This window comes from Molossus molossus, unplaced genomic scaffold, assembly GCF_014108415.1.
Source record: "Molossus molossus isolate mMolMol1 unplaced genomic scaffold, mMolMol1.p scaffold_m16_p_16, whole genome shotgun sequence".
Lineage (NCBI taxonomy): Eukaryota > Metazoa > Chordata > Mammalia > Chiroptera > Molossidae > Molossus > Molossus molossus.
The window spans coordinates 25,283,574-25,303,298 of record NW_023425351.1 but is presented as its reverse complement, the minus strand read 5'-3'; the positions used below and the strand labels follow the sequence as shown (position 1 = coordinate 25,303,298).

Below are 19,725 nucleotides of genomic sequence, written 5' to 3'. Positions count from 1 at the left end.
AAAGCTTTCATCCCACAATAGACTCCATTTGGAATCTCTTCCATTTACCACCTCTTTCAATTACCCGATGGTAATGTCCATTCAAACTAGGGCTGTTTACTGTGCTTCTCTCAATCCGATGAATACTGAGAGCAACTAATGGTTCTTCGTGGAAGTTTATGAATGCAGAGGAACTTCCGCAAGCCCTTCTATAAGCATCCTTGTCAATGACAGATTCTTGATGAGACAAACAGTTTTCCAGCCTTCTTACCTATCTGTGACCTCAACTGCAGTATTTCCACTGTTGTTTATTCAGCTCATCTTTCCTGTTTTACTGCTGTGTGAATACTAAAGCTAATGTTTGCTGTAGTTTCTCTTTACATTATATTTTTAAAGTGCTGTTGACTTACTGAAATAATATATATTTAGGGATTCTTTTAAAATTTGTTTTAGCCACAATTATAAAATAGAGGTTACTTACAAAGTAATCTTTCTTTTATACACATTTGCAACTGGGTATGAATATTTATGGCTGTCACATGTGTAATAATTTTTTTTAGAAAATATGCTTAATGCCATCTGTCATCTCAGTAATGATTGCAAAGACAGAATTTTTAAAAAGAGACAAATAGAGAAAAAAAAAAAAGGCTGGGGTGGAGAGGCTTTAACAACTGTAAGCTCTGGTTAAGCTCTGTAAAAGTTAACATTCCAGACCAGCATCCTTCTCTGTCTTCTAAATCTGTGTCTCTATAATGGCTTTTAACATATTTTAGGCTGAACCATTCTCCTAATGTAGCTCCAAAGGTCTATATTTGCTCTCTTTTTTTTTCTTCTTTTTTATTCCTTTTCATTACAGAATCTTGCATTTTCTTTATGGACCCTACCACAGTCAAGGGAGGGAGGGAGGGAAGGAAGGAAGGAAGGAAGGAAGGAAGGAAGGAAGGAAGGAAGGAAGGAAGGAAGGAAGGAAGGAAGGAAGGAAGGAAATTCTAATAACGCCTAAGATCTCTTCACTGAAATTTTCCTCTGCTAAAATGTATTCTTCTCAAACATCTGTTTGCAATGGTCATTGTTTTTAGAATTAAGATAATATGCATGTGGTACAAGAAGAATTTTCACTTGGTAATGAATTTAGGCTTCATATTCCATCTGTTCTTTAGTTACAGAGTTTGACTTTATTCGCTAATCTCATTTTTATTAGAATATAAAAATTAGAATATAAAAATTTTATTAGAATATAAAAATTCCACAGCAAAACCACTGCAGATTTTAAAAGAAGAAAAATGAAATGCTCTACTGTATCACTCAGAAAAATTGATAGAATCTTGTGACCACAGAATAAATTGTGTTTAAAAAAAAAAAGATATAGTCTAGAGGAAATTACACAATAATCTGGATTTCTGATCTTTTCTAGGCAGCATTTATGACCCCAGAAATAAAAATAAAAAAAAATCTGGGACTTTCCTTTGGAAACCAGTTCACTGCAAGAATCTTCTCACTCATGTTAATCTTAATTTCTTCTACTGCAGTTGATGCTCACTGTTATATTGCCAAAAATTTTTTTACAAACCGAACACATTTTTATTGCCACAACTGACATAACACAGAAAAACTCAAAGAATAAAATATCATCATTAGTCATCCAATTACATTGAAAGTATCTTACATGCATATAAGTATATATGTACATGTATGCCATAATTGAGACTATAATATCAATTCTTTCTCATAATCTGCATGTATATATTGTCAACCTTTTTCCATCTCACAAAATTTATTGTTGTCATTATTAATCCTCACCTGAGGATATTTTTCCATTGATTTTTTAGATAGTTGAAGGGAGGGAGGGAGAGAGAGAGAGAAACATTGATTGCTGCCTCCTGTTGGAGATCTAACATGCAACACAGGTACATGTTCTTGACTGTAACCAAACCCATGATCCTTTGGTCCATAGGCTCTACCCACTGAGCAAAACCAGCCAAGGCCAAAAAATATATATTGTTTTGCTAATCCTCACCTAAGGATATTTTTCTATTAATTTTTAGATAGAGTGGAAAGGAGGGAGAGAGAGAAACATTGATGTGAGAGAGACACATCAATTTACTGCCTCCTTCATGACCCTGACTAGGGCTGTGGATTGAACCTGCAACTCAGGTACATGCTCTTGACCAGGAATCAAACCCCCAACTCTTCAGTCCATAGGCCAACACTCTAACTACTGAGGAAAACTGGCCAGAGACAAAATATATTTCTTTTTATTTTTTGCTCTTTATTGATTTTTAGAGAGAGAGGAAGGGAGAGAAAGAGAGAGCTAGAAACATCAATGAGAGAGAACATCCATCGATTGGCCACCTCCTGCCAATTGTTGGGGTTCCAACTGGGTATTGGGCCCACAACCTGGGCATGTGCCCTGACCAAGAATCGAACTGGCGACCTCTTGGTACATGGGTCGACACTCAACTACTGAGCCACACCAGCTGGGCCAGAGATAACATATTTTTAATCATACAATTTTAATGGCTCTACCATCATTTAAGCCAAATTAATTTATTTTTATTTATTTCAACCACTTGTGTCTTGTTTCTCCATTATAAATAATGCTGCAATCTTATTATATAAATATTTAAACCACACATGATTCTTTCCTTAATAAACATTCCCAGAAGTAAATATATTACCTAGGCACAGTGTGGAAATTTTTAAATTAATTTTTTAAAATGATGATTACAATTAAATTTATTTTTTAAAACGTATCATTATTATTTTTATCCTCACCCGAGGATGCGTTTTACTGATTTTCAAGAGAGGGGAAGGGAGAGTGAGGGGTGGGGAGAGAAGAGAAACATTGATCAGTTGCCTCCTGTACACAGCCCTCACTGGGGATCTAACCCGCAACCTAGGTATGTGCCCTGACTGGGAATCAAACCAGCAACATTTTATATGGGACAATGCTCCAACCAACTGAGCCACACCTGCCAGGGCACAATTAAATTAAAAAAAATTGATCAAGATAAAATAATTTATGTGCATGACGTAAAAAAGGGAAACAGTTTACCTTGTGCAAAAAGAACAGGATGAATTTTGAATCCTCCTCCATTTTTCAACCGTTGAGGCAGCTGTTCAAAGTGGTAACTATCAATATAGAAGTAAACTTTCAGAGCTTGCCGGCTTCCTTCCACTTGATATGTAAGAGGAACATCTAAAATGACATTTAATGTTACATTATTTTCTAAAATCAGGATATACTATGCAGCATATTTGTTAACCTTTAAAAAGAATCCTGAAAATTACTAGAAACTAAATATTGTAAAAGTACCCATGTTTATCAAGTTCAGGTTCGGCATACTTACCTTGCTATTCAGAGGAAGACTATAAATCAGGTTCTCATTAGCTAAAGCTACAGATTTATTACTGTACTGTATATAAAATCCTGTGAGGGGAAACTTCGTTACACTTCGACACACCAGATGTCTCACTTAACTAAATGAGAAGTTAAGCTACACGTGGTTTGGAATCACAATCTCCCAGGGCCACCGCCTCATTCATATTTTAGTCAAAATGAGTCCATGGGGTGCAGTTTTTAAGTAGTGTGCAAGAAATTGAGCACATAGCAACCATTATCAAAATGAGCTCAGGTTTTGCAAGCTCCATTCTCTGAGCCCCAGATCGAAACTGGATTATCTCTGTCAATGCCCAACAGTCATTAGAGATGATCTGTCCAAATTATTTTAGCTTTTTTCAAATATCCTACATTTATTTACAGAAGAAGAAGAAGAAGAAGAAGAAGAAGAAGAAGAAGAAGAAGAGGAGGAGGAGGAGGAGGAGGAGGAGGAGGAGGAGGAGGAGGGAAGGGGAGGAGGAGGAGGAGGAAGGGGGAGGGGGAGGAAGAGGAGGAGGATGTAGGGGGAGGGGGAGGGCAGGGGGAGGGGAGGGGGAAGAGATAAAAAAACGAATAATTCAAAAAGTTAAAATGTTTCAGGAGTATTTCACAGTGTTGTCATAAATCCTCTCTATTTTATGCTACTTTGCCATGAGAAATAGTTTCCACATAATTTTTTTAAAAAGGATTATAAAATATTTTTTAAAAGCTGGAATAGTCACATTAACTAGTTAAAACACAAAGCCAAAATTTAGTAGGCATTTAATATATGTTCTTGACTCAGTATTTATTATTTCTAACTCATTTTTTGAAATAAAACTGTATATAAAAGTAGAGCTTAAAGTTAAATACCATTAATAACAGATTTCAAATTTCTCATTAAATGTATGTAACTCTGCATATCAATAAAAGAATTGTATTAACATCTACAAGTCTCTTATGTCTATACTAATAATGCTCATTTTATTTTTGTTTCTTTTTTCTTTTTAAGGGAGATGAAAAATTTTGGTTTAGAAAAAATAATAAATAAATTTCTCAGTTAAAGAGTTGAAAATTAACTACATATTCATGATTGGGAAAATCCCTTTTTGTTTTTCTGATTCTAAAATAAAGAAAAAAAGATGCATGAACATCGCAGAAAATACAGATTTATATATTTTAAATATTGGCATCTTCTAGCTTCCTTTTTCATACAATGTCTTTCATATATATTTTAATTTCGTTAAAGTCCATCCCTTTACTCTTTGGCACCAACATGGCCAATGTCTGCATTACCAAATGAATAACGTTATAGAAAGGAAAACAACGCAGCAGTTGAGTTCCATCATGTAGGACTAACAAAGAACAAATGAAGATGCTTTGCCAGAAATTAAGGAACTGAAACTGAAAATAATCAAGTATACTGAATTTAAAATGAAGTAAAAAACTAAGAGTATCACATAAAAGAATGGAAACCCATTTCTCGCCAAGTAGTCAGTGTCCCTGAAAAGTGCATAATAATGTCGAGTTGAAAATTGCTGCCTTTTATTGGTGGAAATTTATCAACTAAGAAAAACAAACTTGACAATTCGGACTATGCAATGATTAAAACCTTCAAAAACAGTATTGTATAAGGAAAGGTCTCTGGTTACAGCCTACAGAGAGACTCATTCTTGAGGGAAGTTTCAGTGGCGGGATCCCATCCCTATAAATGTGTCCCCCATCATGGAATGGGCTAGTGAGTCTGAAAATAAGTCTTTGACTAAGAAGTTGTTAGTTCCCTTTGCCTGAATTGTTCTTCCTTTTCCCTCTGTAGGATTGAATTTTTCTTGTCCTTCAGTTCAGCTTAAAAGCTACTTCTGCTGAGTGCCCTCCCTGGTGACTCCTAAAAGGGCCCCCTTATCCTTTATTCTTCATCCCTTACTTGTTTCCTGCACAGGATTTATTATGTCCCTAATTGTCTTCGTTGTTGATTCCTTTCTGTTGTCTTCCAACTAGGCTGTGAGCTCCATGGAGACTGGGATGTGTCTGTCTTACTCATCACAGCATCCACAGCTCCAGGCACTACAGATTGAGTGGAGGCGCAAAAACATTCATTCCCCTAACAGTTACTATAAAACTACCTCTATAACAATGGAAAAGACAAAGATCTGCTGTCATTATATTGTTCTCCAAAAAATTAAAGATCTTTCACAAAATTTAATTATATACAACCTAATCATTTAGCTCCTTTATTCCCCCACCAATTACATAATATGAGATGGGAAGTATCTTGTACTTCCCACTATACTGAAGTGGGTCAAATTGTCCATTCATTCCTTTGCATCTCTCACTGGTCTCTAACTTAATGGAAATGGGGACTTTGTTGTATTTAATTACCATTAGAGCCCTAAAACTTAGTTTAGCACTTGGCATGTTGTATATACTTAATAATCATTAAGTCCAAGAAAATGAACTATCTTCAATGCAGACATTTGAATTCTACTTGCTTGGCACGCCATATTTCTTCCGAATCTCACTGTTCTTTAATACAAAATTAAGACTATGAAAATGCTACATATGGCTTTTTAAAAAGAATACAAAGTAATAAAGCAAGGAGGATAGATTAGAATATTTACTGAATACTACCATTAGCCTTTTATAATGCTAGAGACTTTCAAGTACATTCCTTTATTTAAACCTCACAACCCTGTGAGTGGGGGAAAGCTAATATTCTCATGTTTGCAGATAAGAATGGACCAAAAACTGAACTAAGGTTTCTTGATTTCAGCTTCGCTGTTCTTTGTTCTCTTTATGTCTTCATGTTTCCACTCCTCTGCACTCAGTCCTCTCATATATATGCAGCCAACTAGTTTTCATTACAGCGACACAAATTAATCTCATGCTTCTGCTTCTATGCTTATAGAAATCGAATCCCACACAACTAACGATAAAGCTCTAGTTTTCTTATACCATATAAATAAGATGTGATGACCCTCAGATACTGAATAATTCTCTTCCTTCCTCAAATTAAGTTAGAATAATTATTCCTATCATCCCTATTTTTAACTTATATCCAGCAATGCAGCATTGGAAGTGACCTTCCACTAGGTGAGGTTGTGCTTCAGGGAAATGCTTAAAAATGTACCACCAACTGTATTCCACCCCTGTTGGGTTTGTCACGGGTTCATTTGCATTTATATACTAAAGTTACTTAATGCTCTTAATTGTCTTTAATAGTACATTTTCAATATGCCAAAGCTACACCTCTCATAGTGGATATGTGATCAGTAAATATTTTATCAATGATATTGGTTCCTCTTCTGTTTGTTTAACAGGCCGTTCACCAGGAACGCCATATTTAAACTCTGGAAAACAAGGCTCTTGTGAGTTTATAATTTCTCAGGCAAAATTTGGAAGAATAAAACATTAGGTTATATTGTGAAAATAGAATTTCTCTACCTTCAGCAAAGTTGTGCCTACATTATTCAAGTAAATGAAAATATATTGTATTTTATACATGCCCACAGAAGACCATAAAATTTGTTTAAATAATATCCTTATCAAATAATTCCCTTTATCAGACTAATTCTCCCTTAAATATAACTTACATTCCTAACATTGTAATTCATGTTCTTGTTCTCTCTCATTTATTGATGAAGGTGAAAATTAATAAAATTCTGTCCTCTTATTTTCATAATTTAATACGGAAAGAATCAATGACTTCTACCATCTCCACAGCTACTATCAAGGTAAATTTACCATCATCCTCCACCGGGGTCACTGCAGTAGTTTCCTAACTGCTCTCTCTGCTTTTGCCCTGGCCCCCAGTAATGGTCTATTCAACACAGCAGTCTGAGGCAGCCTTTGAGAGGCAAGGCAGATCATGAGGTTCCTCTGCTCGGTGGCCTCATTAGAAAGGCAAAGTTCTTTCTGTGGTCTGGCCTCCTCCTCCTTCTTACCTCCTCTCCTTTCCCCTCAGTCACTCCACTTCAGCCACACAGGCTTCCTTGCAATCCTGAGAGCATGCCCGCTGTCCTAATGGGTCTGGAGCACCCCTTGCAAATATCTGTGTGACTTGCTCCCTTGATCCCTTCAGGTCTCTGCTCTCCTCCTCAGTAGGGCTTCCCCCTAGCTTGTCAAACATGGCACCCTTCCATCTGCCCCTTCGTTCTCATCCTCTGTTCTCTTTTATTTCCCTCACACATTCATATTATCATCTTCTAATCTAGGATCAAGTTACCTCATTTTGTCATGCTTGTTATTTATCTCTCCCCACCTGAGTATCAGCTCTGTGAGGGTTGTCTGTGTAGTTCTCACTGTATCCAGCACAGATATAGTGCTTAGTCATAGTAGGCGTTTAAGAAAATGTTCATGAAGTGAATGAATGATTGTCACTCTTAAATCAGATCATGGATTAAATGAATACTTATTTAGTTCCTACTTATTATACTAGACATTAGAAATGTGAAAATAAGAACCATTTCCAGCCCTAGAGAAGTTTAACATCTATCATAATACACAAAATCCTCACACTTATAGAAAAACAAGAGACAGAAAATTAACAAACTGCTAAAGATTTCTTGGATTCACAGATAAGCTTTAAACCTATTTATGACCATGTTGAAAGAGTAGATAAATGGCAACTTGCAGAAACTAAAAGATAGAGAGATTAAAACCTAAATATCGCTATTTCTTTGAATGTATACTTCTACTTTACTGCCTCTATTAGGTATAATGATGGCAGTCTCTCAATCAAAGGAATACTTTTCAGTCCTTCAATTCATTAAGTAACTTCTTTTCAACATTAGGTAAAACGATGTGCAGTTGAAGTCTCTCCTTCATTCTTCCCACTAAGTTTGTTTTTTTCCTTCTACTTTTATAATCATAAAGCCTTTTTGCCTGTGGCAGTACATATACTTAATTGATATTTGTTCATTCATTTCCCTGAAAAAAACAAATATTGCCTTTTCTGTTCCAGGCACTCTCTTGGGTGCTTGAGATACAACAATGAAGGAGACAGAAAAGGCTTTTGCCCTCTTGGGTATTGTAGAGGATAAATAAATGAATCAAGATAGTTACTGCATTTATATTTATACACATTAAAATTCTTGACACTCAGATGAAATGATATTCAATTTTCATTTTTGAGTGAGCAGAAAGTATAGAATAGGGATCTACTTCAAAATTAAATGACAATTTTTATCAATTATTGTCAGATCAAACAACTATAATGTCTTTCTTAATTGGTTTAGATCTAAATTCTATACAATGTGAGCATAACATAGGGCACCTCTGTTTCTTACTGGCCCTAAATACTTGTTTTCATTGCCTGCTAATACATTCTCTACAGACAAATGAAGATAAGAAGTACAACTCTCTTCAGTCAATTTTGCTGTATATTTGAGAAAAAGTTTCGGAAGCTACTGAGTTGATCCATGCAGCCAGAAATATTAGGGCAGTCCTTTTATAATTTAAGAAGAAATGCCTTGGTATAAAATAGCAGTAGAAAGAACAAATAGTCTATGATCCTGCTTACATGAGGTAGCTAGCATAGGCAAATTCGTAGAGACAGAAAGTTGAACAGAGGTTCCAGAACTGGAGGAGGGGGAAATGGGGCTTGTTGCGTAATGAGTATGAAGTTCCTGTTTGGAAAAAATTTCTGGAGATGGATGTTGGAAATGACTGCAAAACATTGTAAATGTACTTACTACCACTGAATACTACACAGAAAATGGGTTAAATGGTAAATTTTATGGTGTGTATCTTTTACCACAGTAACAAAAATAAAAAAGAAGGGAAGAAAATCTCGACTAGCACAAAATTTGATGCACACACTCAAAAAAATTTGGAGGCCAAACTAATAAATAAAAGTAAATGTTTAGAAATAACTGTAGATTTGTTTTATATGCTTTCTATCCCTTCCAAACTGCTATTCTTATTTCCCTAAATGATATTTCATATAAAACAGTTTAAACTTCCTATTAAATATATTAGTACCAAAGTATTACCATATGTTGTCATCTGATGCCAAAGAACTTCTATAAAACATTTAACTACATACTTGCAACCAGTGGTTCCTCTTCTGATGGTTTAAAGTAAAAAGAAACCTTTTCCAAATCAAATAGTGCAACTAGTGTATCTTCTAGCATGGCCTGTTCATCTGTCTAGAAAGAAAGAAAAACAAACAATACATGAGTGATATAATAGAATTGTGTTGAACATAACATAGCAAAACATAACCTGACATCACATGGCATAGCACAGCATAACATAACATAATATAGCATAGCATAGCACAGCATAACATAACATAATATAGCATAGCATAGCACAGCATAACATCTCCAGACCCAAACTAGCTTCATTTGTGTTTGATTCGTATACAAACCAAATTATCAACACTTAAGTTTACTATCTAAAATAAAATTAATAAATCTATCAAAGTTACATATTTTTAATAATTTTATATTTTTATTTTTCTCAAAGGTCTAAATGGTTCCACACATCTCTTTATTCTATTTTGTAGCAAGAGCCTAATCATATTTGTTTATTACTTACAAATAAATCTGTACAAAAAAGCATGTCATTTGTCTCTAAATTTCTATAACCTTATAAATGTAACAGCTGAAAGGTGAAATGTTGTTTTATTAAAAAGCCAAAATACATAATGAGCATCCCATTTTACAATAAGATAATCTATACATTATTCATTTTGCAATTTACTGTAACTGTGATCAAAGCAATTGCATGTGTGTAATGATTTTTTTATGGGACCTTAACCCAGAATCTTGTAAATATAGATACAATTTGTTTTGGTCATTTGTTACATTCTTACAGCATGTTATTTTCCAGCGGAGACAGATAAGGCCAGACGTGGTAACAAGTTCACTTCGTGTCTCAGGGATACCACCTTCCTAGTGCTAGATTCTGGCCTTCCTATGAGCAACTTAGTGCACATAGAGTCTTTCATGAATTTCCTTGTGAAAGAATTATGAGCCTTATCATATATCGCTTTTCTTTTACAGGTGACATATGTTTCCTCAAGAATGTCAATGATACTGTTAACATGCTTTACATACATTTTTTAAAAGTTGCCTTAAATTAATAGCCATATTTTCAGGGCAGCATTAGTAGAAACTGCAGAAGATGGTAAAGAATTTCCATTGTGTAAAAAAGAATCACTGAGTGGAAACCAAGAGGTTAAGAGAATTGTCACCTTTGCACATTGGTGTGGTACTCAATGTAGTGTATGGTACACAGTAAGTGCTGGATGAATGTTTATTAAACTGTTATTTTGAAAGTCCTTTGAAGTAGCAGAAAAATGTCATGAATGGAAATGGAAGGACAGGACTAAAGAATCAGCATTCTTCCAGTTGAGAGGAACACACAGGAAAAAATGTCCCAAAGATGCTGGCCCTGATTGCTAACGTGCATGCCATAACTGATGTGACTACAGCTATACCCAAGCGACCAGGACTATGCTCAGAGCTCAGGGAAACAGACCACCAGAGCCTGCAGCTCCCAGAGAGCCCTTCACAGTCTTAGGAGGCATTTATGCTCTTGTTTTAGAGACAGAAAGACTTGGTGTGATTTCTTTTTCTTGTGACCTTTTCATTATTTTTTATCCGCACTGGAGGACATTTTTCCATTTTTTGTTCAGATAGAGTGGGAGGAAAAGAGAGGCAGAGAGAGAGAGAGAAACATTGATGTGAAAGGGACACATCGAGTGGCTGCCTCCCGCACGACCCAACCAGGGCCGGGGACAAATTGCAACCCAGGTACACGCCCTTAGCGGAAACCGAACCCGGGTCTCTCTGGACCGCAGGCCAATGCTCTAACCGCTGAGCAAAACTGGCCAGGGCATGACCTTTTCATTTTTAATCAATTCTTTAATAAAAGTGTTTTTGCAAGAACAATTTAAAGAAAATACAGCTTTCTTAAGATAGAATTCACATACTATAACATAAAATTCACCCATGTAAAGTGTACGGCTGAGAGGTTTTAGTATATTCACTGAATCATATAAATATCATCACCATCTAATTTTAGAGTATTTTCACCAGCTCAAAAGGAATCTCCGTACCCATAAGCATTCACTCTCCTCATTCCGTCCCTCAATCCTTTAGCCCCGGGTAACCACTAGTCTATTTTCAGTCTCAAAGATTTTCCTATTTCACACATTACATAATAATGGACTCACATAATATGTGGTCTTTTGTAACAGGATTATTTCATGTTGCATAACGTTTTCAACATTCATCCATGTTGTAGCATGTATCGCTACCACATTCCTTTTTATTGCTGAATAATGTTCTACTGTGTGGACATACCACAACTTGTTTATCCACTCATCAGTTCATGGACATCTTGCTAGGAACATTTGTGTACAGATTTTTGTGTGAATGTGTTTTAATTTATCTTGGATATTATCTAGGGGCAACATTTCTGTGTAAAATGAAAATTCTGTTCCCAAATGGCTCTACTATGTTACATTCCCACCACCTCCCCAACACTGGTGATTGACTGCCTCTTGGATTATAGCCATCCCCGTCACATGTGACATAGTATCTCACTGTACTATTATGATGTCAATCATCTTTTCTGTGCTTTTAGGCAATTTTATATATTCTCTAAAAACACAACCATTCAAATCCTTTGTCCACTTTTTAAGTTGTCTTTTTATTATTTAGTTTTAGGAATTCATTATGTAACCCAGATATGTCATTTATCAGATACATAAATTATAAATAAACAAAATTTCAAATAAAATTAAGTTTAAAATTAAAGTACCAGCACTGGATTAGACAATGGCAGTGTTAAAGTAAGAACAGAATAGAAATAAAGCCTCATTCATTTATTTATTCAACACATAATACCTACTATGTGTTACAAAGTAGGCTTCTTATTTTATGTAATTTTTATTTTATAAGCAATGATTAAGATTTATTTTTAAACAGATTTCAAAAGTATCTTACTTAAAATTTTTCATTTATTAAATCTCTTATTTGGTTGTATTAGCCACCAAATAAGAAGTTGATCACTCATAGGAGAGTCTTTTCGGAAGACTCTAATTGTTTCTTTGATACACTGAGGTGGACTTCCTTACCTCCTCAGGCCGGAACCCTTTACGTCCACGCACTACAGAAATTACCTCCCTATCCTCAGCGTCACTGAAGAAAAACATTATTTGATGTATAAACTCATATAGATTTGTTTAAAATCTACAGAAAGCTACACTATCTGTGTACTTTAACAGAAAAAATAGCATCTCAATTTCAAAATCACAATTGCACTTAATTAGCACCTTAAGTGTATATGTAAAAGTGTTTGTCTTTAAACATCATGAGAACTATCAAAACCACAGAAAGTGGTGAAAAAACTCTAAGTTCACCACAGTGTTATTTATCAACTATCTCAAAATGTTTTCTTCATACCCACTGTGGAAAACTAATGCATAAACATGAGATATTCTACAGTAATTAAGGCAATGTTCTTAGATTTAACAGGACAAACATGATTAAAAAGGAAGGAAACAGAGTCATTTAACACATGCAAATTTGAAACAGATTGTCAGACAGTTTGGCATGCGAGTTGTCAGAGCTCTCTATCAAGAATCTCCAGAATATCAACCGCAGTGGGAGGGAGGTTAGGTTCCCGAGCAGGCTCTTTTTCCTGGACTGGAAATAAGAAAACATAGCAGAAAGACCCTCATTCCTCTGAAGACCTTTTCCAGTCAGTGCTTAGGGATGCAGGATTCATAACAGACGGAGGCTTTCTCAGAATTTAGCATCCACTGAGAATACATCAAATCAGGAAAGAAAGAACTCCTTCTACGTGCCTATTAAAACTACATTTGCCCATGGAAAAATATATTCTTTTGAAGTAGGTGAATGACTGTTGATACAATAATGAATAACCACTTGTTATTGGGAATATGTTGTAACAAAGGTTACAGCTGACATGGACAGTGGTGTGCACCGTGATCCTTACCAAGTTTGGTGACAGAAGGGACTGAAAGTGAAAAAGAACACCTGCATTTGCAATCTGGTCCAGCCACCTTCTGCTGGCTTCCCACGTTTCCATCTCATTGTCCTTGCTGTTGTCAAACATCTGGTTTAAGGCTGCCATGAGCTGCTCGGAGAAGGCACAGACTGTGGCCACGAGACTCTGGCAGAAAACCATGTCTCTTCGGAGCTGTGGCTCACTGTCTGCGAGCCAGGAGAACACAGAGAGTTTTAAGAAATGTCATGAATCAAACCAGTTCATTAAGCATTTACACTTGCTATTATTTCATCCTTTCACTAAACTCACCATGTGAAGAACGTACATTTGAGTTCTTTAAGTGAGCACATACATTTTTATCAAAAACATTTTTAGACAATGCTAAACACCAAAAAATGTTAGAAACATTAAAAACTTTTTTCTTAACTTATATGAATATATGCATAACTAATGGACACAGACAACAGTGTGGTGAATGTGGGGTGGGGGGGCAGGAGCAGGGAGGAGGGTGTCAATGAGGGGAAAAGGAGGGACATCTTTAATAAATAATTAATTAATTATAAAAAAATGAATAAAAATATTTTTCTATTTGATATAATGATTATTTTGTAATCACTAAATTGCTTTATAAAACCTAAGGGAAAAAAAACTAAGGTTTTATTTATTTACAATTTTTTTCTCGACGGTCCATTATTTGCATTTGTTGCAAGAAACTTGCCTAAAGAAAACTCAAAGTCCAATTTTTTAGTTTGTGCTAGCAAATACAATAAAATATTCATTAATACTAAATTGTTAAAAACTGCCTAGAAAACCTATTGAAATGTTTATGTGAAATGCACTAGGAGAAAGAGTATCGATGTCCACTTGTAACAATAAGCAAATCTGCATGTTCTGAATTTACTATTCAACTTCCCAAGTTATCTATATGTCCAGTTCACACACTGCTACAGATCTTTGAAATCAGTAGTATATTTACAGTTTTAGCACAAATTGATTTTTACTAGGATTCTTACTCTGCAATTGCCCGGTGTGTTCCCTGGACCGCTGGAAGGGGTGTTTACATGTGAACTGCACTCCTGGGCCACAGTGTGTTCAAGGGAAAGACGCTGTGCCTCAGAACCTGACCACAAGGGTCAACTCCTTGGGTGGCTGGATGTATACAAACTACATAAATACTACAAACACCAAGCCCTATATAATGTACACTGAAAAATCACTTGTACTAGAAGAACAAAGGTAAAAATAGTCATATTCCCAAAAGTCGACTGAATATTTTGAGGACCCAGCATCTTCAGAAATGAAGAAGTACTGTCAATATTAGCATCTAACAAAGAATAAATGCTGCCTTTATTTGGTGTCGAATTCTTGCTTTATTGATAAAAAGGCATACTTTTTAAGTTATTTACCAAGGACATAAAACATTTGTTTTTAATAACTATCAAAAGCATGTGCACACATAATGTAACTGCTGCATTACTCAGTTTGACTATTAGTGAAACTACCCTTGAAATTTTTTTAGAAAAATAATTAAATATTAAAATTATTTTATTTTATAATGAAACTCTTTATTTATTGGGTTAAACTATAAAAACCTGCTATTTTAGTAGGTCAAAAGAGTTAGATATGGAAATTCCACATGGTTCAACTTACTAATGTAACCAACAACATGTGTTAGACATTTTCCTTCAGTAATTCTATACCATGTGCCCTGTTCTAATAGATGGAAAAGAGCACGCTTTTTAAGTAACTATAAAAGGCCTAAGCTGGGAAAGAACCCTGTCCAATTCTCAATTAAGAAAAAAGCAAAACATGTATTTTGTGGTTGTGCATAATTTCTAACAAAATGTAGACATTCAATAAATGTGTACTGAATTAATGAATGAAAATTACAAACCAGTAGAGCAACTAACAGACAAATGAATTCAGTGAAATGACAATGTCTGAGCTCATTTTCTGGCTTCTTGAAATTTCTGAATGTAGTTTGACTTAAAAGGGGACTGCAGAGAGCTTGTAGTCCAAAAGTGCAGCTAGAGCACTGGCGTTCAAGGCTGAGACTAAAGAAGCAAAAACTGCCCAATATCTTCCTTGTGCATCGTTGCTTTGCTTTTCCTTTGTCCGATAGCAAAGCAGAAACTCTGGAGCAATTTTAAAATATGCTTCAGTAGCTTTGGTAGGAATACTCCTACCTATAGCCTGAGAATAATTTCTCAATGAAACTCTAAGTGGAAAGACATTGTTTATATCAAGAGAGTGGGAGGCTGCGGAGTAGAGAGGGAAGGGTCTGGTTCCACTGTGAGCATTAGAAGAGATCACGTGAATTAGTCATTTTGCCACGAGTAGAAAGAATTGTCTCCAAATTGCTTTTGAGAAGCGATTCTCAAATTTCTTCTTCTTTTATCTTAAAACAAATACATAGATGTTTCTTCTACTCTTGGCTACTAAATTCTGTATGCATTTTAAGCCACATTAAAACTTTTGTCGAGCCTCATTATAGAATCAGAACTAACCACACAAAAGGTGCATTTGTTCATTAATTCAAATTTTAACACTGAATGCCCCACAGGAATTAAACATCACACCAATCACAGGGGTTTAAGAAGTCCATTTGAGGCCTTGGCCCTGTCTATGCTCCCAGCAGACTGAGAGGGCCGTTAAGCAAGATGTCTTTGGACCACACCGCCATTGAAATCTTCAACCAACATATTTTCAAACTTAATTAATGTTTATTACTTCATGAGGTGATTTTCAATTGCCACCTTCCTATTTTCAACAGAGAGTAAATGACTAGTTAATATAGATTTCAAAATGCACATCATGTATTAAGAGCTTTTCAAGTGACTTTTGAGATTATCTTCTAAGAGTAACATAGGTAGAAAACTGAGTAGCAGAGAGGGGTCTCTATCTATAGCCAACTGATGTTTATAGCTTCTCGACACTTTGCTTCCCTCCATCCATTCCAGACAACCAGCAACAATCTTCACAAGATTTTTATGAGAATATAATAAAACAATGTATTTGAAACGGCCAGAAACGTGGTTGTATAGACCTCTCTGACCCCCACAGTACTGCTCAGTGTTCTGCAAACACGAAATCTCCCTGTAGCCCACACTTTTGTCCACGGGCCCTGGGACTACGGGTACTTCTCTCTGCTCCACTAGCAAAACTTGAAATCATCGGTCAAGAGTCAACTCACTGACGTACTGAAACTGTGAATTATTAAAGTATTATCTCCCCTTGGGACATGTGCCCTCTCTTTTAGGATGTACTGTGCACTTCTACCTGCCATTCAGCCTAGAGCATTCCTGTATGGATGGCTAATGACCTGTAGTTGTGAGAGTCTGTTTACTTGTTTGTGAACCCCAGGGACCTTCAGCACAGAAGGCCAGGGGACGTGCATATAACACATAATGTATGAATTATGTGCATGGACTTCAGAGGCATATAATCTGCTTTCGTCTACCCATTCCACCCAGTTTAAACCATCTAATCGTAAGTATTAAATTCTGATATGTAAAATGGGGTAGTCTTATTTTGTAGATCTGCAATAAAGATAAATGAAATACACACACACACACACACACACACACACACTTAGAGCATTGAACAAAGAAAAATTGGATGGCATTATTACAGTGATTCTTCTCTGCAGCATCTAGCATGGTGCCAGGCGCTGAGTGGGTGCTCAGCTTTATTGCTGAATGGAGAAGGAACAATGTGATAAAGAAAGAAAGCAAAATAAGCTCACTCCCAGCAGAAACACAGTTTCTTTCCTTTTAATTATATAGCTGTTTAAAATTCACAAGTGTCCGTCCTTTCCAAAGCTATTCTCACTCCTCATTTTTATCAATAAGAACTACAGCAAGAATCGTAATTGCTGCTTCCAGCTTCTAGCAAAAGAAGAAAAGCCGAGATCTGTGGTTTTGGTTTGTTTTTGTGACAGCCTGTTTATTTCTTTTGCAGAGTAAGTATTCTCTTGTAGTGGGACTGGGCTAAAAAAATGGATTTTTAAAAACTTATCAAATTGCTTCTGTTTCATTTCAGTTGTTAGGCACCTACTTAAACTCATCTTCAGCCAACATGTTTTAAAATATTAACACTTCATTTAATCTCACTGTTTTAAAAGGTCAGGTTCCACAGTTTGCTAGCTGGTCTAAAAAGGATGAGATGGTTTCTAGACACACAAGCAATACCAGTCATTTCTCTGAGATGGTAGAGAAAAGAAAGCCAAATAAAAAGGAAACAAAAAGAGAAGATCAGAGAGAGATGGTAATAAAAGCAAGTTAAGAATAATATTCAGCAGTCTACCCTTTTCAAGTGCAGAGCATAATTTCACAGCCAGCCATATGGAGTATTTGGTTACGGTTTTGGTGCCATGCTTTATATAAGAGGGAACAGAGAGTGAGTGCATAAAGTACAAAAAGAAGAATTATGACAAGAATAAAAAAATAAAATTAAAATCAAAATAAGGATCTGCAAGAACAGCCATTTGAATAGTAATGAATAAAGTAATACATTCCAGGATCATTTCTGAAATTGGCATAAGTTGGAATTTCAAATCTGCTACCTACTATATATTCATTAATGAACTCAATAAAGTGTCTTCCAGATGCTCAAAAATGGGTTGAATGAACACTGTTTACTAGTTATTATTATTAATCTGCCTGACTTTTATTTTAAGTATTATTTAATTTTTAAGTATTATTAATCTGCCTAATTATTAATTTCTTCACTTTTAAAACTGTGGAAAAATAATTATATTCTCACAGAGTCATTGTAAAGACCTGATGAAATATGTAAAAATGAGGTCCATCAACTGTGTGGTTATCAGTAAAACTTTAAGGATGTAATAAATTTATATTATTATTATTATTATTATTATTAATCTTCACCCAAGGATTTTTTTTCCACTTATCTTCAGATAGAGTGGGAGGGAGGGAGAGAGAGAGACATTGATGTGAGAGAGATACATAGACCGGTTGCCTCCCACACGACCCCAACCAGGGCCAGGGACAAACTGAAACTGAGGTACGTGCCCTTGACTAGAATCAAACCTCTTTGGTCCACGAGCTGACACTCTAACCACTGAGAAAATTGGCCAGGGCATATAGTATTATTATTATTCTGTCCAAAAACAAAACAAGGCTGGCTGTGTTGCTCAGTGGTTAAGCATCAACCCATGCACCAAGAGGCCGCCAGTTTGATTCCCGGTCAGGGTACATGCCCAGGTTGAGGGTCCAATCCCCAGTGGGAGGCATGCAAGAGGCGGCCAATTGATGCTCTCTCTCATTGATGTTTCTCTCTCTCTCTCCCTTCCTCTCTCTCTAAAATCAATATGAAAAAAATTTTTTTTTAAAAGAACAAAACAGAAACTTGTTTAAGCCCAAACCAACCAACAGACAGAAATGCCCTCTTGGTTAACTTGACTACTCCATTCATTTATTTATGGTTTAAATTTTCCAACTGTGGTACATTGCAAAAGTGGTCACAAATTCCTCTCCTAACTATACCATGCCCTTGCAATACGACTTTGAGATTGAGACTCCTTCCATCAAAACACAGCCCATTTCCCCACCCCTTGAATCTGAGCCTACCTACATCCTTGTTCATACAGAGAAGTTAGACACAGTTTCACAATACATCCCATTTGCACAATTAACTTTATCAAACCTGTTTCCCTTCTCTTTTAACTATATATATATATATTTAAATAAACTGATTTTAGAGAAAAGAAAGGGAGAGATAGAAGCATTGATTTGTTGTTCCACTTACTGATGCATTCTTTGGTTGCTTCTTGTATGTACCCTGTCTAGAGATTTAACCCACAACCTTGGCGTATCAGGATGACGCTGTGATTAACTAAGCTACTCATACAGAGCTCTAAATTATATTCTATATAAATGTTTATATGTATTTCCATGTATCTACTTGTAATTAAAGATGAGTATACATATTTTTGTGTTTTTATTAAAACTAAGGTTTTCTTTCTTTGCCAGATTTCTTTGTAGGAATCATATGTCCACCTATTTTGCTGAAGGCATTGTCTTGAAATCATGAGACTTCTAAGGTCAGGGTCCACAACAGTTTTAAGTAATAAAAATAATGAAAAATACTACCTGAATATTCAAGAAGCGCCAGAAGTATCCTACTCTTGACCTCTGCCGAGAAAATAAAGACGTATCAATTAGTTGTTCAGTCTTTTCTGCCATATTTTAACTGTATTATAATAAAAATTAGCACAATTTCATTATATCGGATAATAAAAAATCCCATTCACGTGAAATGCTATTTTTTCCTACCTGCCTATATAAATTGTATTCACTGCTGAAGACCCTAAAATGCCTCCTAGATTTTAATTATGTGAGCCTATGAAACATTACTTCAATCCTGCTACCTCTGTAGGTCCT

The 19,725-nt window shown here is 35.6% G+C and overlaps 1 protein-coding gene across 1 annotated transcript in view; it reads right to left on the bottom strand.

Moving 5' to 3' along the window:
• PREX2 (phosphatidylinositol-3,4,5-trisphosphate dependent Rac exchange factor 2) overlaps positions 1–19,725 on the bottom strand; it is a 238,748-nt gene that overhangs the window by 54,485 nt on the left and 164,538 nt on the right. Inside the window, exons 31-34 of the mRNA XM_036263944.1 lie at positions 19,435–19,476; positions 13,310–13,527; positions 9,381–9,483; positions 3,035–3,178 (exon numbers count right to left, since the gene is read on the bottom strand). Of these exons, the coding sequence (XP_036119837.1) occupies positions 3,035–3,178; positions 9,381–9,483; positions 13,310–13,527; positions 19,435–19,476 (507 nt within the window). The remainder of the gene's footprint in view (positions 1–3,034; positions 3,179–9,380; positions 9,484–13,309; positions 13,528–19,434; positions 19,477–19,725) is intronic.